Source organism: Cetorhinus maximus, chromosome 10, assembly GCF_964194155.1.
Source record: "Cetorhinus maximus chromosome 10, sCetMax3.hap1.1, whole genome shotgun sequence".
Lineage (NCBI taxonomy): Eukaryota > Metazoa > Chordata > Chondrichthyes > Lamniformes > Cetorhinidae > Cetorhinus > Cetorhinus maximus.
In genome coordinates this window covers 11,394,715-11,418,004 of record NC_135888.1, presented here as the reverse complement: position 1 = coordinate 11,418,004, position 23,290 = coordinate 11,394,715, and the positions used below count along the sequence as shown (strand labels likewise).

Genomic DNA, 23,290 nt, shown 5'->3' with positions numbered 1-23,290 from the left:
TGCATTTTCCACTTGAATTTTCATATTAGCATTGCACTCTGTTACATGCACTGTTTCCATTGTGCAAAATTTCCTGGAAAAGTTCAGCATAAGTGTGACGTGTCATTTTTCTCCAACGCATCATGGCAGAAGGTACTGCTAGAGTGAAGTCATTAGTGCATCAACACTATACACATCACTCAAAAGTAAAACTACATCCGATAGGGATGTTAACCTCAGAAGGCAATTCTAAATAGTTCAGTTTTTGGGCTCTGAGACTAATGTTGAAAGCTGTCTAAGTTGACATTACAGCAGAGATGGTCAAATTAATCTTTGCTACTGGACATAAATGCAAAAATTAGAGGCTAAACCAGAAATAGGTTTCTCTCCAGTAGGCCTGAATATAGGTCAGGTATCTCAACTGAGCAACAGAAATTCATACGCAGATTGAACTGAGATTCACACTTCTTCTCCTCATTGTGCAAAGTTAAGTAGTTCTTGCTGTGACGCATCAGTGTTCTATTTCAGACTCCATATATGCAATACAAACATGGACAAAAACATGAGGGGAATATACCATTTTAAAAAAACTCATTTAAAGTTGGAACTCAAAATGGACAAAAATTAGTGGTGCTGCATTTGTATTTAACACTGATTTTTCCATTCAACATTTATAAATGAGTTCTGCAGGAAATCTCACCGTATACCTCTAGATGAGATTGACACAGGAACCAGTCTATGTGCCGCATAAGTGCAATCCATGAAATTCAGAATCTAGGGCAAGTATTTTATGTCTGCATGCATACCTTATTACCACAGCCACCACATGTTGTTTAGAAGTAAGGATTTTGTGTTATATGGAGGTGCACTGTAGAAACTAAATCACTAGAATTTTACATAATTCATATTTTTTGTTTTGCTTATTAAAATTGTATGTAGTTCTAATGATTTTTCCTCTGTGCCCTCCACTTTTGAGACTCGCTATGTTTGTTCACATAAGGGTGGGAGAGGGCTCCAGGAAAGTAGTATTATTCGAATTTCTGATAAATTGCTCATGTTTTAGAACACAATCTGAGCTCCTTTTATGTGCTATTGCAGTCATAGTCAGTTTTACATTTCCAGAAACAATCTGTGCTGGTCTACAAAATACCTAATAAGTTACGATTAAAGCAGGCAACTTTATAACCCAATGAATTGCAGATAGAATACAAACAAGCCTGCAACAGTTCAGTACAAGGCAGACCCCATTTATAAATCTCCACAAAGAGCCTCATCATACCAAAGTATTTAAATATTCAGAATATTTTATAACTCTAAAGATGATATAGTTGTAAACTATGATGTTCAATGTGGAATGAAAACTTTTGAACTGAAACTTAGAAATGAACAGATATCAACTGAAATATGTAAAATTTATAGGAGTTGGGTTACTTTGTTAAGAGTGTAAGGTTTTAAAAGATGGTTATGTTTTAAACTGTCTCTTAATTCAAGATAAAATGGAGCATATCATCTCCTACAGGTTCTGCGAGTGAGGGGGGAAGAGGGTATGCACGTGCATCTACACAGGGCGAGCAGGTGAGTGCGCGAGCGAGGCAGGCTGAGAGAGAGCGCAAGAGAGAGAGCACGAGAGGGGCAGGCAGAGAGAGCAAACCTATTGCGAACATTAGAGGAAAAGGCTGGTCTTTGTTTGCCACCAGGCAGAAAGCTGATGGGAGCATGTTCTCTGGTCAAAGAGATGGGACCTGTGAAAATTGAAGGGCACTGGAAAATTCACCTGGCATGGCCAGGAGGAGTGGATTGGGCCTTGCTGCTGGAAGCTGGTTCAGGAATTCCGAAAAGACTGAGGAAAACAACTTTCAACGGGCACTGAACTCAGCAAAACAGGGAGGAGGAAGCCCATCGGAGATGGGAATAATTTTGCATTAGCTCCTTTAAAGACTACTCTTCTGCAGAGAGTGCAATGTAACATATAAACACAGCATGCTTTTTGTTTGTGTTAGGAAGTTAAGGGGGGGGAGGTGGAGGAGATCTCTTTCTGTAGTTTAATGTCTTTCTGACTAAATATTAATTAATAGGCAATGTTGATCTTAGTTTGTTTATTACAGTAAAAGTGTTAAAATTCAAAATCCTGTCATGTGATCCTTTGAATCAGTCACTGGGAACTCAAATCTCTTTTTTAAAGGTTAGCAATCTCTATGGGGATCTTAACTTCAAAAAAACTAAACAGAACTTACTTTCACAAAAATAAGCCATGGTATATGTCAATCAACTAGAAAATCATTGGGATAATTTTGTGTTGCGTGCGAGTGTACTACTTAGCTTTATTTTTAAGTATCACATTCATCCTAAATTTTCTTCCAGGGTTGCAGAGGCATTAATGCCTCTCAATAATGCTATTTAATGACCCACCACAAAGATGAACTTGCAATGAGACCAGACAATTTTTTTTTTCTCTCCAAGCAGCATCATCATCATTTCATAAGACACTGATTCCCTCTGGCCACTGAACAGCTCTGAACAGTGCCTGATCAGGTTGGCAGACAGGCAGTACTAGGACAAATATACAAACATCTGGCTTGAAAGCAGGCATCTACTGCTGTGATGTCATTTATTTCACCACATCTACCTACAGAGGCTGCATATTTCTGGCACCTAGAAGACTGGCTATGGGGGCAGCTTTAATATCCATCTTAATTTTTCAGACAGAAAATTAGGGGCAGATTCTTGTTGTGGCTTTTGACTCATGCTTATTTGCTTGCTGTAACCTTAGTCTCAGATTTACTTCCTTTATTGTGAAAAGTCTGGACTATGATGGTAGTTAAGAAATCAAGTTAAATAAAATGATACATAGATAAAAATCATTAGATCACTGGCAGCCATACTCTGTATTGGATAACTCTGGTTATCATACTCTTTTAGCACTTGGTTGCAGATCAGATATGCAGAGTTTAATTATTAATGATGCCGTGGGAAATACCAAGTATAGGCGGGTTATTTCCTCAGAGAAAAGTTAATTCTGGGCTGTTCTCTGGTACTTCCTAGCAACCCATTTCAAATGAATTTTCAGATAGGATTGGGCACAAACATCAAGTTGTCTTTTTGAAAGCAAAAAGCTTGAGGTGATCAGTGAAATCTGAAATAAAAACAGAAAATGCTGGGAAAACCCAGCAGGTCTGACAGCATCTGTGGAGCGAGAAACAGCATTAATGTCAAGTCCATATGACTCTTCTTCAGAGCCTCTGAAGAGCCATATGGACTCGAAACATTAATTCTTTCTCTCTCCACAGATGCTGTCAGACCTGCTGAATTTTTCCGGCATTTTCTGCTTTTATTTCAGATTTTCAGCATCTGCAGTATTTTGCTTTTATCTTAGTGAAAGCTGGGAGTAGGGTTAAGAAACTTAAAGGACTAAGCAATGCAAAGAAAGACTAATGGCTTAAGCATAAAATTCACAACACTGAGATTCATGGATGTTAACACAGTAGTATTGTAAAGAATATGCAATACATGATACTGACCTGGAAGCATGTAGGTCCAGGCTTCCCTGGAGGAATATATGTTTGATGATAAACTTTTAATTCAGGAACCAATGCAATAATAGCCCTAATTACTAACGTGATAATATCTGACCACATTTTCTTCACATCAAAGCCTCTCATAGAAAGCTTGGCCACAATACTTGAAAAAGTCCTTTTGCTTCCTGTATTTACACTGTCAGAATGGATGAAATTTCCACTATGGACATTCAGGGAATAGTTTGTTAAGTGCATAAATACACGATGAAAATTTTTAATGTTAGGCTCTTGATATGGCTCTGTACAAAATCTAGATAGACCATCTTTGGCTATGTAGATCTCCAGGGGCTCGATCGACTTGAGCAAGACATACAACCTAATGTCAAATTTCAGTTTGTCGATCAGCAATGGCTTGCTGATATATTCCTGGACCACTGCTGGCTTGCTGCGGAGGTTGGCCAACATTCGGATGTCATTAGAATCTTTAATGAGGTAGATTCCATCACCTTGGGATCCTCCATCTGGCTTTACGATAAAAGTAGGCTTCCAAGATGAGTCATTTTCTTTTGACATACGTACCTACATGACAAAATAATTAAAGTTAATATTAAGTGGTTTATTTAGCAATAATGGTTTTTCCAAATACTCAGCGATGAATAAAAAGGACCATTAGTCCCTAATTTTTCCCACATCTGGAATATTGTGTGTTTATTTACAAAGCGTTTTCTATGATTAATTATACACACAGTCCTACTAAAACCATTTTCTTTAAAATTAAAGATTTTAGCCATCTTTTGACTTCATCCTAAGATGACACTGGATGTCTCCAACACTTTAATACTGTGCTGTCAACCTTTCTGACAATAACATTTCCTCAGTTAAAATCAGGAAGACTTAAGCTATTGTTTTGGCTGCTACAAAAAACTGCAACTTGGACTGCTCAATGTAATGAAGCCTTTGTCCACATTTTTGTTATCTCCAGGCTCCATTTCTCTATAGCCCTCATTGCTAAACCTTTTGATCGCAATCCTGCATAAATTCCAACTTATATTTATATGATGCCTTTGACGTTAAAAAAAAGTCCTAAAACGTTTTATAGGAACATTATAAAACAAAGCATGACACTGAGCCACATAAGGAGATTTTAGGTCAGATAACTAAAAGCTTAGTCAAAGGTGTAGGATTTAAGGAGACTCTTAAAAGGAGGAAAGCGAGGTAGAGAGGCATAGATGTGCAGGGGGAGTTCCTGAGCTTGGGGCCTGGGCAACTGAAGGCATAGCCACCAATTAGAATTGGGAATGCAGAAGAGGCCAGAATTAGAGGACTGCAGATATCTCCGAGGGTTATGGGGTTGGAGGAGATAGAGAGATAGGGAGGGGGCAAGGCCATAGAGAAATTTGAAAACAAAGATGAGAATTTTAAAATCAAGACATTGCTTGACTGGGTGCCAACGTAGGTCAGCAAGTACAGGGGTGATATGGAGAATGGGACATGCAGCAAATTAAGGCACAGGCAGCAGAGTTTTGGATGACTTCAAGTTTATGGGAAATCAGCCAAGAGTGCGTTGGAAGAGTCAAGTCCAGAGGTAATGAAAGCATGGATGAGGGTTTCATCAGCAGATGGCCCAAAACAGGGGTGAAGTCAAGTGATATTACGGAGATGGAAATAGGCGGTCTTAGTGCTAGCACAAATGAGGTTGGAAGCTCATCTCAGGATCAAATGTGACACCGAGGTTGTGAAACTGCGCACTCAAATCCTGTCCTGCACAAAGTCTTGCTCGCCCACCACTCCCATCCTCACCAAATCACATAGGCCCATATCATCTGTGCATTGAATTTAAAATCCCCATTATCATCTACAAATCCCTGCATGGCCTAGCCCAGTCATATCTCCAAGCTCCTCTAACCTTATATCCCTTGTCTTTTTACTCCAGATGTCATCTGTACGTCCCTATGTCCCACTGCATCAAGCTCCTCCACCTCTCTCGACTTCTTTGAAAGCCATTTCATCAACATGGTTTTCAATCACCTCTTCTAACTCGCCCCACTGTTTGTTACTTTCCGCAAGAAGTAACCAGGGATAGTTTTCTACATTAAAGCTGCTACATAATTGCAAATATATAATTATAGGGCTATAGGGTTAGGGGAGATCAAAAATTAAAGGCACGTTGGGTTGAATGGTTCTTACGTTGTAAAATTGTATGGTTCTAAGGTGTTGAATATTTCAAATCTGAGAAACTGCCTTTTAATTAGCTTCATTATCTGTCACAACAATTGATATTTAGATATCCATACCCAGTAGAACAATGCTGTACCAACCATAATAAACAGCAGATTTTGTAACGGGAATCCTCATATTGCTGGAAAACTACATTTTATTCATCAGCAGCAAGTACTTCATGGTTTAGACAATTTCCTTGTCAAATATTGACCTTGTCACCAATAGAAACTACTTAATTTAAAATAAACAGTTTTAACCTCCACAATAGCTGGAAACTCAAAAGGCAGAATGAAGTAAAAAAAGGTTAAAATATATAGCTAAAACATTTTGAATTTTACAATCTACTACATTGTATTCTAATATAAATTAGAGAGTAAAGGGAACAGAGTAGGAGAGAGAGTGATCAGCACATATAAACTAAGTAGCTTTAGCAGCATAATAGTAATCTTTACAAGGCCCTACCCATGACCAACCCTGATAAAGTCAAGGATAAACTCTATGATGACCTCCATTCTTTGACTGCTAACGTGTCAGTCAGACACTCATTCTTGGCGACTTCAACACAAGAATTGTTGCAGAGCACCAAGCGTGGGATGTGGTTATCGTAAAAAATAGGGTTGGCAGTTGTAATAGCAAAGGTCTCCTCTTGCTGAAGATGTGAGCGGAGCATGAGCTCTTAATCACCAACAGAGCTTTCTGCCTCCTTAATTGCAACAAGACGTCTTGGATGCACCACCGTCTGTGCACTTGCATCTAATTGACCATGCCATCACCAGGCTGAGGGACAGGCAGGATGTGCATGTAACAAAAGCCATATGCTGTGCTGACTGTTTACTGACCATCGTCTTATAGTTTGAAAGCTAAACATCAAGGTCTATCCCCCTCAGCATCTGCAGGGCATGAAGGTCCAGAAAAGTTTCAATGTCTCAAGGCTCAGGCAGTCACGAAGGAATTTCTTTTACAGAAACTTGAGAGTTGCCCGTATACAGCAAAATGGCCAGTCACTGCATCAGAGGACGACTGGGCAACCTTGAAGGATACAGTGAATTCCATTGCTCCAGAGGCCCTTGGCCCTATTTCTCGTAAGCATCAAGATTGGTTCGATGAAAACAATGAAGTAACCCAGATAACCCTGGGAGAAGAAACATCTCTACAGGGTTTATCTCAATGACAAGTCATCACAATCCAAGCATGATGCCAACCAAAACATCCGCAGAACTGGCCATTGCAAGCTCAAGAGAGATGCAAGAGTCTTGGCTGAAATCAGAAAGCAGATGAGCTTCAGTCACATGCAGGCCACAAAGACTGGAAGAGATTCTACAATCCTCTGAAATCGTCTATGGGCACCAGGCTATTGGTTCATCATTAATCCTCAGTACGGATAGGTCAACACTGCTTACAGAAAAGGCCCAAATTCTTGAAAGACGGGCAGACTACTTTAATCAGATCCTCAATCAGCCTTCTTCCATCAATGAAGAAACAAACAAGCTGGCAATCCACAAGTGCCATCAACTGCTCTCTTGATGAGCCTCCAATGCTAGAAATTATGAATGTCTCGTGGCAAAGCTCCAGGAAACTGATTCTATCTCAGCTGAAGTCTACAAGGCCTGAGGTCAATGTTAGGTCAAGAGGCTCACTGAACTCTTTCAGTCTATGTGGGAGCGAGGAGCCATCCAACAAGTATACAAAAGTTGCCTCCCTTGTCCACCTGTACAAGCAAAAAGGAACTTGCCAATCTTGTAACATAGCAGAATCTCATTCCCCGTCATCACCTGCAAAATCTTTGCCAGAATCCTTCTGAACTCCTTACTGCAACATCTTGACCAGGGTCTGCTGCCAGAGAGACAGTGGGGTTTAAAAAAAGGTTGAGGTATCACTGATGAGTTTGCAGCTAGACAGGTCCAGGAGAAATGCCAAGAACAGAACATAAACCTCTACACATTTGTTGACCTGACCTAGTCCTTTGACACAGTCAGCCTTGAGGGCCTTTGGAAGGTAATGGAGAAATTCAGCTGCCCTGAGAAATTCATCACAATGGTTCGGCAGTGCCATGGCAGCGTGCTCATGTGTGTCCTGGTTGATGCTAACCTATACCCAGTCACTAATGGAGTTAAACAGGACTGTGCACTAGCGCCAACCCACTCCTACATGTTTTCTTTCCAATGCCTTCCATGATGGCAATCCTGGCATCAAAATCAGATATCACATGGTTGGAAAACTGCTTAATTTGAGATTAGTCCAGGCAAAGACCAAGGTCTACAAGGACATACCTGTGATTTACTGTTTACCAATGACTGCATACTAGATTTCAGTTCAGATCTGGACATGCATGGATTTGTTCTCCAATGTGACAACTTCAGCCTTACAATCAGCATGAACAAAAATGAAGTAATGTACTAACCTGCTCCAGGAATGCCCTCTCAAGCCCAAGGTTTCAGTCCATGACCAGAACCTGTCAGCAGTGGAGAAGTTTACTGATCTCAGCAGCACACTCACACAAGCTGTTTTTAATGATGTCGAGACACGTGCAAGGATTGCCAAATCAAGTGTTGCCTTTAGCAGACTTCGAACATCAGTCTGGGAACGAAGTGAAGCAAGTCTGACTATCGAAATGAAAGTCTATAGCGCAATAGTCCTGCCCACTATGCTCTACACAAGGCTTGGACCATGTACCAGCATCATGCTAAGAAGCTCAACTACTTTCACATAAGCTGCTTTTGGAAGCTTCTGAAGATCAGATGGCAGAACAAAATGCCAGACATTACAGTGCTCACCTGAACGGGCATGCCAAGCATCCCCACCATATCGAGACATTCCTAACTGATTTGGGCTGGTCATGTAGCTAGAAATGCCTGACACTTGCTTAACAAAGCATATCTTCTATGGAGAGTGTTATGACATGGCAGATGATGTGTGCCAGGCAGATCAAATCCATGAGGGAAACTTGATCACGCTGTCACAACAGTTTTGCAATTTGTATTTATGTCGAGATGCGTGCCCTGAATTCAGTTGAGACAAGGCCACCAAGATTGAGAGATTTTCTTAGAAAATTGAATTAAACATTTATTAACAAAAGAAAAGATTTCAAGCACATACATAGGTCTACAAATTACAACTATAATAACTCCTAAAAACCCCTAATTAATCTGGCTTCCAGTTATACACCCGTTAAAGCAACAGTAAAAAAAAAGCAGATTTAAACAGAGATCCAGGCAAGTCAACACAATACCCTGGACAGTAGAATTCAAAGTGGCTTTTCCCAGCTTCGGTTTCTGTAGACAGTAACTTAATGCACAAATACTGGAGGCTTTTCACACTTCTGCTAGACCTCACAATGCCTTCCCACACATAGCCTCATTTCCCTTTATACATGTTTCTCCCTTTTAATATAAATCCCATTGTTTCCATATGTCTTTGGAACTTTACATTTTTCATACTTTACAATTTTTCATAATATAAATAATTTCATGGTGCTAATATTATCAGTACCTTTTGAAAAAATAAACACACTGTTTGGCCTAGCTTCTCTGGCTAGGTATAACTCCCTACCATCTCTTTGAAATTCAAACTACCCTGATTCATCTAAAAATGCAAATTCTCCTCACCACATTCTAAGACTTCAGCCATGTTTACATATTTAGCATTTCAAACCTAGCTTCTTTTGATGAATCAAAGCCTTCAGGCCAACTGTGTCCAATTCAATTAAAAAACACACACAATCCAAGCCCCACTATTAACCTACTTTTACAATAAATCTCAATAATATTTAGAATTATTATACTTTCATGACAACCCCTCCTTATGAGAAAATGAACCGTCATAATTTAAAAAGATGGCTTCATTTTCTTAACCTATCTTACACTATCTTCTATACTTATTTATATATTCACACTATTACCAGATGCATGCATATATACAAATCCTTGGTATCAATAGAAGTAATTTCAGTCGTGTCCAGGTTCTAAATGTCCAATTTTCTTTTGAGCTTTAAACTCTCGACAATGCATCTGCAATGAGTTTTTCTCATCTAACCACATGTACAATCTGTAGATTAAATGGTTGCAGTAATAAACTCCATCTGAACAGCCTTGTAGTTCGGTCTCCAAATTTGTCTAGAAACTTTAAAGGATTGTGGTCTGTATAAATAATTGTTTCTTATGAATTGTTTGCAACATAAATCTTGAAATGCTGCAATGCTAACACTAGACCCAGAGTCTCCTTTTCGATTGTTGAATATCTTCTCTCTTGTACATTCTCTGTTGTACATTCAATTTCCATGTAAAATACCCTGCTGGTTTCTCAATTCCAGTTTCATCTTCTTGCAACAGTATGGCCCCAATGCCTATATTGCTTGCATCAATGGCCAACATAAATTGCTTGGCATAATTGCCAAAATTGGTGCCGTAGTTTTTTAACTGTGAAATACCTTTTGACACTCATGCGTCCATTGAAACTTCTTGTTCTTTTTTAATAGTTCAATCAATGGAACACTGTTAAAATTTGATACAAATTTCCAGTAAAACCCACTCATGCCCCGAAATCTCAAAACTTCTCATTTTGTTGTAGGCATGGGGAAATCCTGGATAGCTTTGACTTTCACATCTCTCGGAGCCACCTTACCATGTCCAATGGTACGGCCTAGATATGTAACTTGCGTTATTGCAAGTTCACTTTCAGCCAAGTTCATCCCCAAATTAGCTCCTTGTAGTCGACTAAATAATTCTTCTAGATGTTGTAAATGCTTCCCCCAACATTTGACTGAAAACTATCAAGTCGTCAATATAAACAGCACAATTGCTCAGTCCCCCAATTACTTTGTTTGTCAGTCTTTGAAATGTTGCAGGTGCATTTTTTATACCAATGGCAAGACTTTAAACTGATATAGTCTATCTGGCATCACAAAAGTCGATATCTCCTTCGTTTTCTCCGATCACGGTACTTGCCAATATCCTCTGAGCAAGTCAATCTTTGTGCTAAATTTTGGTTGTCCCACTTTCTCAATGCAATCTTCCAACCATGGTATATGATATGAATTTGTTTTTGTCACAGCATTCACCTTTCAATAGTCCACAGTCTTTGTGTTCCTTCCGGTTTTGGTACCATCACAATAGGCGAACTCCAGTTACTGCAAATAGACTCAATGATGTAATTTTGAATCATGAATTCAATTTATTTTTGTACTTGTGATAACTTTCTGGATTTAATGTATGAGGATTTGCCTTATCGAAGATGAAACTTCAACACTCACATCATATGTAGCTAAATTTGACCTCCCCAGCTTATTCCCAGATAGCTTTGTGTGACTGCAATAGCTTCTCCAAATCACTGACACTTGTCAGGAAGGTAACTCAATATTACATCTAAATTGTCAATTTTGGTGCCGTAATTTTTAAACTGTCAAATACCTTCTGACTTTCATGGTCTATTGAAATTTCTTGTTCTTTTTTAATAATGCAATCAATAGAACACTGCTAAAATCAACCGTCATTACCAATCTGATTAGAGGAAAATCAATTTCAGGATCCTTCATTTCTACCTCTTTCTCCTTATCTACCATCACCAATACCTCTTTTTGGTCGTCTTCCCTGTCAAAGTGCTTTTTAAGCATATTTATATGACACACCCTCTGCTCCTTTCTTCTATCTGGAGTATTTATTAAATAATTTACTTCATTCATTTTCTTTCCTATCCTCTAAGGCCCACTAAGCCTTGCCTTTAACGAGTCACCCAGTACTGGTAACAAAACTAACACTTTTTCCCCAGCAACAAAACTATGAGCTGTAGCTTTCCTGTCTGCCTTCACTTTCATCACTTGCTACGGTACCTTTAAATGTTCCCTAGCTAACTCACATGCTCTGTCCAATCTCTCTCTCAAGTTTGATACATAATTCAGGTGAATAGTTTCCAAATTTTGACTCACCAATTTCTCCATGAATCAATTTCAATAGTCCCCTTACCTCATGGCCATAGGCTAATTCAAAAGAACTAAATCCAGTCAATGCATTAGGAGCATCCCTAATAGCAAATAACAAGAATGGAATTCCCCATCCCAATCCTGTGGACAGTCCTGGCTATATGCCCTCATCATAGTTTTTAAAGTTTGATGCCATCTTTCCAAAGCCCCTTGTGATTCAGGATGATAAGCTGTTGACTTAAAACAGTTTTATCCCCAAACTGTTCATTACATCCTTAAACAGCTGTGACATGAAATTTGACCCTGATCTGATATGATTTTTCAAAAGAAATACAATCTTGTAAAAAAAAAGTCAACTCTTCCACAATTCTCTTTGTTGTAATATTTCTCAAAGGTATCACTTCAGGAAACCTTGTAGGTACATCCATTATTGTCAGTTAAGTACTGATTTCCACTTTTAGCCTTGGGATAGGTGTCCTACACAATCAATCATGACCCTAGTAAAAAGTTCTTCAAATGCTGGAATTGGAATTAAAGGTGCTGCCTTAATCACTGATTGTGGTTTTGCTATCACTTGACATGTGTGACTACATCTCTACGCAATCCAGGCCAATAAAAATGTTTTTGTATTTTTACCTGTGTCTTTCTAATTCCTAATTGGAATTTCTTGAACTATTCTCAGGATCTCATTTCTATTTCCAAACGGTATAACAGCCTGATGTACTTCCATCCATCTGCTGAAACTTGATACAGCCGACACTCTCTCATTAGCACATTATCCTTAAGGATAACAACATTCTGGAATACACTCTGCCTCTGTTTCTGAGTAAGCTGTCTGATATAACTGTTTTATTTGTGGATCCTTTCTCTGTAACTCTACCAACTGCCTTGAGCTAAATATCTCAGCTGCATTATCCTCCATTCTCTCTTCCTGAACAATCTTATCAAAGACCATGTCAGCTAATTGAATTTCAACACCCTCCTCTCCTTCCTGTTTCAACCTGTGAGCTTGTGATCTTGTTACTATACAATCTGGAAAAAAAAATCCAGGGTGCTCTTTCTGCAACACTCTGTTGAAAACACCTCTACAGGCTGCTCAACTACCAAAGGCATCACCCACATCTGTGACCCAGCTATATCATTACCCAAAATAAATTGAACCCCTGCAATAGGCAATGTTTCTACTACTCCAACAGCCACCTCACCTGCTTTCCACTTAATCTTTACATTTATCTTCCATAATGAAATAGGTTTAGCATCCCCATGAACCCCACTTATTATCACCTGTTCCTGCAATACTCCCCCTGAACAACAAATATCACTATCCCACAACATTAAGGATTGACTAGCCCCTGTGCCTCTTAAAATTTTAATATCTTTACCTACACCACCCTGTACACATGGAAAGACTTCCCCTTCACATACAAAGTCTTTAAACATTTCTGCTCCTGCTCCTCAGAACCCCCTTGAGTAAATTGTGAACACATTCCCACATCTTTACTTATCACTTGTACGCAAACCACTGGTTTTTCCTGTGCCTGAACCTCAGAACCCACAGTACTTTTACTTCCAGAACTTTTCTGCATCCCAATAATTCCAACAGATTTTCCCTACAATTTCCAACACACTGGCCTTAAGAATCACCTACATACCCACCAGAACCCTACTAAACAACCCAGATGATAAACATGGTCATCTATGCCTGAAGGACGAACAAGGCAGTGGCGGCATGAACTGAAAATAAACAAACTCAGTTAGCTGTATGTTGAACACAAAAAATAAATTACAGCAAAGAAAATTTTGCAATAAAAAAATTGCACATACATTACATTTTTGAGGTATCTTAGCTAGATTGGAGACTTGTGACTAAGAATCAGCCTGATTATTTTTATATACATTGTGCTACAAAGAAAATTGCAAGCTTTGCATTTTTCATTCGTCTTTAGCATTCTTTTGAAGATGTTAAGTTCCCATTTTTCTTTCGCAAAGTTATTGACGCAGATGCATTACAAAGATAGCATTTTCTTTCTCTTTTCCCTTTCCAGCTCAAGGCAATGAGTGATGCATACTTAGGATTTATTAAATACTGGTAGGCTTTCTGGTGTGATGAATATTCATGTCTAAGTTTTTAGGATGCATCATCAGTCTATCTAACATTGGTACGGAGAGGGAAACGTTACAGCTGAGCCTGATCTTGTGTTCACCCAGTGTCATTATACAATTTTCATGCTAGTTGATATCAGAAACTCTGGCTTGAAAAAATCAAGAAGAATTATAGTACTGCTCTGCCTGAAATGAGTTAACTAAACACAGATGTAAATGGAGATCGACTGCTATGATTAGTCACATGATAAATATAATTGAATCATCAACTTTTAGAATGATAGAAGATGAGCTACTTAGGCCTCAGTCCTCTCTCGTCTAGTAATTCTTACATTCAAGTAAACTTTCAACAATTCAGTAGAAAATTCTATACTCAAACCACCTATTGCTTAAAATTGATTTTCTTACATTCCCATAAATTCTTTGTGATTTTTTGCTTGTATGCATTTTGCTCCATCTTGCCAACTATTGGAAATTATCACTATTTATCCAATTAATACTTTGAAGAACTATCAGATCACGACTTAACCATCTTAGTTCTATTTAAGAAAAAGAACCCTCTATAAAAAAAGCAAAACCATGAAGACAGTTGAAATCAGGAGTTAAAACAATAAATGTAGGAAACACTGAGGTCATGCAGCATCTATGGAGAGAAGAAGATAGGTGGAGGTGGTGGCATAGTGGTATTGTTATTGGATTAATACGCAGGGTAATGCTCTGGGGACCTGGGTTCGTATCCCAACATGGCAGATGGCGGAATTTGAATTCAATAAAAATCTGGAATTAAAACCGGTCGATTGTCGTAAAAACCCATCTGGTTCACTTATGCCCTTTAGGGAAGGAAATCTCCCGTCCCTACCTGATCTGGTCTACATGTGACTCCAGATCTACACCAATGTGGATTTCAATGCCCTCCAAAATGGCCTAGCAAGCCACTCAGTTGTATCAAACTGCTACAGAAAATTAAATAAAGAATTAAACCGGACAGACCACCCGGCATCGACCGAGGCACCAGAAACAACAATGGCAAACTCAGTCCAGTCGACCCTGCAAAGTCCTCTTTACTAAAATCTAGGGACTTGTACCAAAAATGGGTCTGAGCTGTCTCACAGACTAGTCAAGCAACAGCCTGACATTGTCTGTAGGGTATGATTCCATGAGTATGACTATATCCCAGGCACCACCATCACCAGCCCTGGGTATGTCCTGTCCCGTTAGCAGAGATGGCAGCACAGTGACACACAGTCAGGAGAGCATTGTCCTGGGAGTCCTCAACATCGACTCTGGATACCATGAAGTCTCATACCATCAGGTCAAACATAGGCAAGGAAGCCTCTTGTTGATCATCATATACCAGCACACGCTCCCCCATCCTTCCCTCCGCTTCAGCTGATGAATCAGTACTCCGCCATGTTGAACATCACTTGGAGGAAGCACTAAGGGTGGCAAGGGCACAGAATGTACTGTGGGTGAGGGATTTCAATGTTTATCACCAAGGGTGGCTCAGTAGCACCACTACTGACCGAGCTGGCTGAGTCATAAAGGAAATAGCTGCTAGGCTGGGTCTGTGCAGTTGGTGAGGAAACCAAGAACGGATGCCGCAGATGCATCTGTCCATGAGAGTGTCATTAGGAGTGACCACCGCACAAGTCTTCACATTGAGGATACCCTGCATCATGTTGTGTGGCACTGTGCTAAGTGGGATAGATTTCAACAGACCTAGCAACTCATTTTTTTTTTATTCATTCACGGAATGTGGGCCAGGATTTATTGCCCATCCCTAGTTGCCCTTGAGAAGGTAGTGGTGAGCTGCCTTTTTGAACCGCTGCAGTCCATGTGGTGTAGGTACACCCACGGTGCTGTTAGGAAGGGAGTTCCAGGATTTTGACCCAGCGACAGTGAAGGAACGGTGATATATTTCCAAGTCAGGATGGTGAGTGACATGGAGGAGACCTTCCAGGCGATGTTCCCATCTATCTGCCCTTGTAATTCTACATGGTAGTGGTTGTGGGTTTGGAAGGTGCTGTCTAAGGAACTTCGGTGCATTCCTGCAGTGCATCTTGTAGATGGTACACACTGCTACTACTGTGTGTTGGTGGTGGAGGGAGTGAATGTTTGTGGATGTGGTGCCAATAAAACGGGCTGCTTTGCTCTGGACAGCGTCAAGTTTCGAGTGCTGTGGGAGCTGCACTCATGCAGGCAAGTGGGGAGTATTCCATCACACTCCTGACTTGTGCCTTGAAGATGGTGGCCAGGCTTTGGGGAATCAGGAGAGTTACTCATCGCAGGACTCCTGGTCTCTGACCTGCTCTTGTAGCCACAGCATTTATATGGCTAGTCCAGTTCAGTTTCTGGTCAATGGTAACCTCTAGGATGTTGATAGTGGGGGATTCAGTGATGGTAATGCCATTGAACATCAAGGGGTGATGGTTAACAATCGACAATTCAAATTCCACCATCTGCCGCCACGGCGAAACTCGAACCTGGGTGCCAAGAGTATTAACATGGACTATTTTTCCAGTGACAATACCAATATGTTATCGCCTCTCCTATGGGCCATCAGCAGCAGAACCGTACTCAACCACAATCTGTAACCTCATGGTCCGGCATATCCCCCACTCTACAACTACCGCCAAGCCAGGGGATCAACCCTGGTTCAATAAAGAGTGCCAGAAGCAGCATCAGGCAAATGTTAAAATGAGGTGTCAACACCTGGTGAAATTACAACACAGGACTACTTGCATGCCAAACAGCATTATTAGCAATCCATAGACAGAGCTAAGCGATTCATCAACCAACAGATCATATCTAAGCTCTGCAGTCCTGCCACATCTAGTCGTGAATGGTGGTGGACAATTAAACAACTCACTGGAGGAGAAGGCTTCACAAATATCCCCATCCTCATGATGGGGGAGCCCAGCACATCAGTGCAAAAGATAAAATTGTAACAAATGCTTCAGCCAGAAGTGCCAAGTGAAAAATCCATCTCAGCCTCCCAGCATTGCAGCTGCCAGTCTTCAGCCAATTCTCTTCACTCCACGTGGCATCAAGAAAACACTGGATAGTGCAAGGACTATGGGCCCCTGACAATATTCCGGCAATAGTACTGAAGACTTGTGCTCCAGAACTTGCCATGCCCCTAGCCAAACCGTTCCAGTACAGCTACAACACTGGCATCTACCTGGCTATGTGGAAAATTACCCAGGTATGTCCTGTACACAAAATCCATCAGTCTACTCTCGATCATCAGCAAAGTGATGGAAGGGGTCATCAACAGTGCCATCAAGCAGTACTTGCTCAGCAATAACCTGCTCACTAATGCTCAGTTTAGGTTCCACCAGGGTCACTCAGCTCCTGACCTCATTACAGCCTTGATTCAAACATGAACAAAAGAGCTGAACTCCCGAATTGAAGTGAGAGTGACTGTCCTTGACAACAAGGCAGCATTTGACTGAGTGTGGCATCAAGGAGCCCTAACAAAACTGGAGTCAATGGGAATCGGGGAAAACTCTCCACTGGTTGGAGTCATACCTAGCGCAAAGGAAGATGGTTGTGGTTGTTGGAAGTCAGTCATCTCTGCTCCAGGACATCAGTGCTGGAGTTCCTCAGGGTAGTGTCCTAAGCCCAACCATCTTTAGCTGCTTCATCAATGACCTTCCTTCCATACAAGGTCAGGAGTGGGTATGTTCACTGATGATTGGACAACGTTCAGCACCATTCGCAACTCATCATACTGAAGCAGTCCATGTCCAAATGCAGCAAGATCTAGACAATGTCCAGGCTTGGGCTGACTCAGACTCAGACGTCTACGGCGCAGAAGGAGGCCATTTGGTCCATCATGTCTGCATCGGTCAACAAAGATCCAACTACACTAATACCATTTTCCAGCGCTTGGCCCATAGCCCTGGAGGCTATGGCTACGCAACTGAATCTCTAAATGCTACTTAAATGTTATGAGACTTTCTGATTCAACCACCCTTTCAGGCAGTGAGTTCCAGACTTCCACCACCCTCTGGGTGAAAAAATTTCTCCTCAACTTGCCTCTTAGCCTTCTACCTCATACCTTAAATCTATGCCCCCTGGTTATTGACCCCTCTACTAATGGAAAAAGTGCCTTCCTATCCACCCTATCTATGCCCCTCAATCTTATACACCTCTATCAGGTCTCCTCTCAACCTTCGTTGCTTCAAGGAAAACAACCCCAGCCTATCCAATCTTTCCTTATAGCTAAGACCCTCCAGCCCAGGCAGCATCCTGGTAAATCTCCTCTGCACTCTCTCCAGTGCAATCACATCCTTCCTATAACGTGGTGCCCAGAACTGCATGCAGCACTCCAGTTGTGGCCTAACCAGCATTTTACACAGTTCCAGCATAACCTCCCTGCTCTTGTATTCCATGCCTCAGCTAATAAAGGCAAATATCCCACATGCCTTCTTAACCATCTTATTTACCTGCACTGATACTTTCAGGGATCTATGGATATGCACACCAAGGTCCCTCTGAGCTTCAGTACTTTCCAGGGTCCTACCATTCATAGTGTAATCCCTTGCTTTGTTAGCCCTCCTCAAGTGCATTACCTCGCACTTTTCCGGGTTGAATTCCATTTGCCACTGCTCTGCCCACCTGACTAGTCTATTGATATCCTCCTGCAGTTTACTGCTATCTTCCTCACTATTTACCACCCTACCGATTTTTGTGTCATCTGCGAACTTCTTGATCATACCTCCTACATTTAAATCCAAATCACTTATGTACGCCATAAACAGCAAGAGCCCCAACGCCAAGCCCTGCGCAACCCCAATGGAAACAGACTTCCAGTCACAGAAACATCCCTCTACCATCACCCTCTGCTTCCTGTCATTCAGCAATTTTGGGTCCGCCGTGCCACTTTGCCTTGGATCCCATGGGCTCTTACTTTCGTGACCAGTCTGCCACTTGGGACCTTATCAAAAGTCTTGCTATAGTCCATGTAGACCACATCAAACACATTACCCTCATCAACACTCCTGGTTACCTCCTCAAAAATTCGATCAAATTTGTCAAACACCACCTTCCCTTAACAAATTCATGCTGACTGATTGGCCTGTAGTTTCCTGGTCAATCTCTTTCTCCCTTTTTTAATAATGGGACAACGTTCGGAGTCCTTCAGTCCTTTGGCACCTCACCTGTGCCAGAGAGGATCTGAAAATTACTGCCAGGGCCCCGATAACTCTTCCCTTGCCACCCTCAACTGACTGGGATACATATCACCCGGGCCTGCAGATTTATCCACTTTTAAAGGCGGCTAAACCCACTAGCACCTCCTGTTTCTCTATGTTAATTTCCTCTAATATTTCACAGTCCTCCAACCTGACGTCAATACCTGCATCATCCTCTTCCATTGTGAAGACCAACGCAAAGTATTTATTGAAGACAGCACCCATGTCTTCCGGGTCCATACACACATTACTTCTGTGGTCCCTAACTGGCCCTCTTTCCCTAGTTATTCTCTTGCTCTTTATAAATTTATAAGCCCCTTTCGGTTTTCCTTTATTCTACCCACCAATGCTTTCTCAGGAAAGCTAAAAGAGTGCATAATTTGCTTTTTAAGTTCCCCTCTGCATTTTTGATACTCCTCTAAGGACTTTGCCACATTGAGCCCTTGGTATCTGCCACAAGTTTCTCTTTTTTTCTTAATCATAACCTTTATCCTCATCTTTGTTAGTGGTAAGTAACATTTGTGCCAAACTAGTGCCAGGCAATGATCATCTCCAACAAGAGAGAATCTAACCCTCACTCTTTGACATTTAATGGCATTACCATCGATGAATCTCCCACTAACAACATCCCAGGGGTTACCATTGACCAGAAACTGAACTGGACTAGCCATATAGAGACTGTGGCTACAAGAGCAGGTCAGAGGCTCAGAATCCTGCAGTGAGTAACTCATCTCCTGATTCCCCAAAGCCTGCCCACCATCCACAAGACACAAGTCAGGAGTGTGATGGAATACGCTCCAATTGCCTGGATGAGTGCAGCTCCAACAACACTCAGGAAGCTTGACACCACCCAGGACAAAGCAGCCTGCTTGATTGACACCCCATCCAGTAACATTCACTGAAGTACAGTGGCAGCAGCGCTTACCATCTACAAGACACACTGCAGGAACTCACCAAGGCTCCTTTGACAGCATCTTCCAAGCCCATAACTGTTACCATCTAGAAGTACAAGGGCAGTAGACACATAGGAACTCTACCACTTGGAAGCTCCCCTCCATGCCACACACCATTCTTACTTGGAACTATAATCACTGTTCCTTCACTGTCACTGGGTCAAAATCCAGGAACTCCCTCCCTAACGGTACTGTTACACAACATGGATGGCAATGGTTAAAGAAGGCAGCTCACCACCACTTTCTCAAGTAGGGATGGGCAATAAATGCTGGCCTAGCCAGCGATGCCCACATTCCATGAATGAATTTTAAAAAATTTCAGGTCAATGAGCTTATAGGGAATTAATAATGGGAAACAAGGAAATGGCAGAGGCTTTGAACAAATATTTTATATCTGTCTTCAAGTAGAAGGTACAAAATGCATCCAAAGAATAGTAGAAAATCAAGGGGTAAAAGGCATGGAGGAACTTAAAACAATCACTAGTGAAAAAGCAATGGGAAAACTAACAGAGCTTAAGGCTGGCAAGACGCTTGGGCCTGATGGCCTACACCCTGATGTCTTAAAAGAAGTTGCTACAGAGATAATGGATGCATTGGTTGCAATCTTCCAAAATCCTTATATGCTGGAAAGGTCCCAGCAGACTGGAAAACTGCAATTGTAACCCCTCTGTTCAAGAAAGGAAGGTGACAGAAAGCAAGAATCTATAGGCCACTTAACCTAATGTATGTCATTGGGAAAATGCTAATATCCATTATTAATGAGGTAGTAACAGGACATTTAGAAAATCATAATATAATCAGGAAGAATCAACATGGCTTTGTGAAAGGGAAATCACTACTGATCAAATTATCAAAGTTCTTTGAGGAAATAACAAGCAGAGTAGATACAGGGGAGCCACTAGATATAGTGTATTTGTATTCCAAAAGGCATTTGTAAGATGTCACATAAAAGATTACTACGCAAGATATGAGTTTATGGTCTTGGGGGTGATAAATTAGCAGGATAGAGAACTGGCTAACTTACAGGAAAGAGAAAGTCAGGAAAAATGGGTCATCTTCAGGATGACAAACTGTTACTAGTGGAGTGCCACAGGCATCAGTGATGGAGCCCCAACTATTCATATTAAATTTATATTAAAGACTTTGTACTCTAGGCAAATTTGCTGATGATATAAAGATAAGTACGAAAGCAAGTTATGAGCAGGATACAAATTGATTAAGTAAGTGGGCAAAAATTTGGCAGATGGAGTATAATGTGGGAAAATATGAGGTGTCCGCTTTGGCAAGAAGTGGGTGGGAAATGCCACAAGTGGACTTTAATTTTTATTCATTCACGGGATGTCAGCTTTGTTGGCTGGGCCAGCATTTATTGTCCATCCCTAGTTTCCCTGGAGTAGGTGATGGTGAGCACATACTTGCCCCGGGGGTTTAAATAAAAGTGACATCTCACGCACTCGACTCACCCACACAAAATCAGATACAGATAAACAAAAAAAAATTACAAAGGAGGCTTGTTTCAATCTCTCTTTCATGGCAGGCCTTTATCTTTAGATGAGTTGATGCTTTTAGGTGGAGTGAAGATCTTGTAAGCAGAGGCTTCTCTGTAAGTTGTATGTTTGTAGTTGAACTTCCAGGAGGTTGGTTCTCAGGTGAACTGGAAGTCGGAAGAGGTTGGGGAAGAGTCCTTCTCCCACTTTCAAGGTATTGCTGTTTATTACCTTGGCTGCTTAGTTGACTGCAGCTGGTTCGATGGCTCTCTGATCATCTCTCTCCAGGATAGCTTTGTGTTGTTTTAAAAGCAGACTGCAAACATGGCAGACTCACCCATGTGACCTGTTACAAGTCCAAAGCCCTTTTCCAAATAAGATGGGTGGCCAGGTCAATTACACATCCTGCATGATGACTCTCATACCTTGAGAGTTTGCGACAGCTAGAGTTTTTGTACTTGAATGATCCATTCAGTTTGAAATTATCCTTTTGAACTGGTTTCATGGAAAAGGCATCAAGTCACCGTCAATCTGGTAGACAAGTCAGGTGCTCCTTGGGTGGCCAAGTTTTTAAAAATATAAAGTATTGACTGGGAGTTCATAATACACTGGAACATGGCAATATTTACACAAGAATGGCACAAAAGGGCTTTCTAAAATAGTTGAAGTGGCAGTGATGATTGCATTAGCATTACTTCAGCAAACATGCCATCAATTTTAGATGGTGGCGGAGTGACAGAAATTGGTTACTCAAATTATTTGGAGACGGAACAGCAGAGAAGCACATTATGTTGTGAGTCACTTGCACTGTAATTTCTTTGAACTTTTTACACCATAAAACAGGCCCTAAGACGTAGATGTGCCATTGTAATGGCACTAGTCTCCAGCAGTTTGAGCCATGGTTTGTATCAAAACAGCAGTGTCATGTCCAGCAATAATAAAACTTTGTTCTTAACATGAATTTACAAAAGAAGCAACAGCAACATGAGGAAAAATTTTGTTCATTTTTAAAAAAAAAGATTGGTTAGGATCTGGAATGCACTGCCTGAGCATGTAGGGGAGGCAAATTCAATTGTGGCTTTCAAAAGAAAATTGGATAGTTATCTGATGAGGAAAAAAATAGGGCAATGAGGAAAAGGTTGGAGGGGGAGTAGATGGTGTTGCTCTTACAGAGATCTGACACGGGCACAACAGGCCGAATGCCCCCGACTGTGCTGTAACTACGCTATGGTTCTAGGATTGTACAGACGAAAGAGCTGAACTCCAGAAGTGAGGCGAGAACGATGGCCCTCAAATCAAGACAGCATTTGATCAAGTGTGGCATCAAGGAATTCTAGCAAAACTGGAGTCAGTGGGAATCGATGGGGGGAAACTCTCCACTGTTTGGAGTCATACCTAGCACAAAAGTTGTTGTTGTTGGAAGCCAATCATCTCAATCCCAGGGCATTACTGCAGTAGTTTTCTCAGGGTAGTGCTCTCGGCCCAACCATCTTCACTTGCTTCATCAATGACCTTCCCTCCATAAGGTGGGGACGTTCGTTGATGATTTCACAATGTTCAGCACCATTCATGACTCCTCAGATACTGAAGCAGGTTGTGTCGATATGCAACAAGACCTTGTTAACATTCAGGCTTGGGCTTGTATGTGCAAGTTACATTCGTGCCACAAGTGCTAGGCAATGACCATATCTAACAAGAGAGAACTCAACCATCTTCCCTTGACCTTCAATGGAATTACCATCATCGAATCCCCCCCATTAACATCCTGGGGGTTATCATTGACCAGGAACCGAGCTGGAGCAACCATATAAATATTGTGACAAGAGAGCAAGTCAGGGGCTGGAAATTCTGTGGCATGTAACTCACCTTCTGGCTCCCTAAAGCCTGTCCATCATCTACAAGGCACAAGTCAGGAGTGAGT

The 23,290-nt window shown here is 41.2% G+C and overlaps 1 protein-coding gene across 2 annotated transcripts in view; it reads right to left on the bottom strand.

Moving 5' to 3' along the window:
- Positions 1–23,290, bottom strand: part of ttll11 (tubulin tyrosine ligase-like family, member 11) — a 235,523-nt gene that overhangs the window by 152,462 nt on the left and 59,771 nt on the right. For both annotated transcript variants that reach the window (XM_078549956.1, XM_078549957.1), the window contains exon 4: positions 3,498–4,073. In XM_078549956.1, coding sequence (XP_078406082.1) covers positions 3,498–4,073 — 576 coding nt within the window. The remainder of the gene's footprint in view (positions 1–3,497; positions 4,074–23,290) is intronic.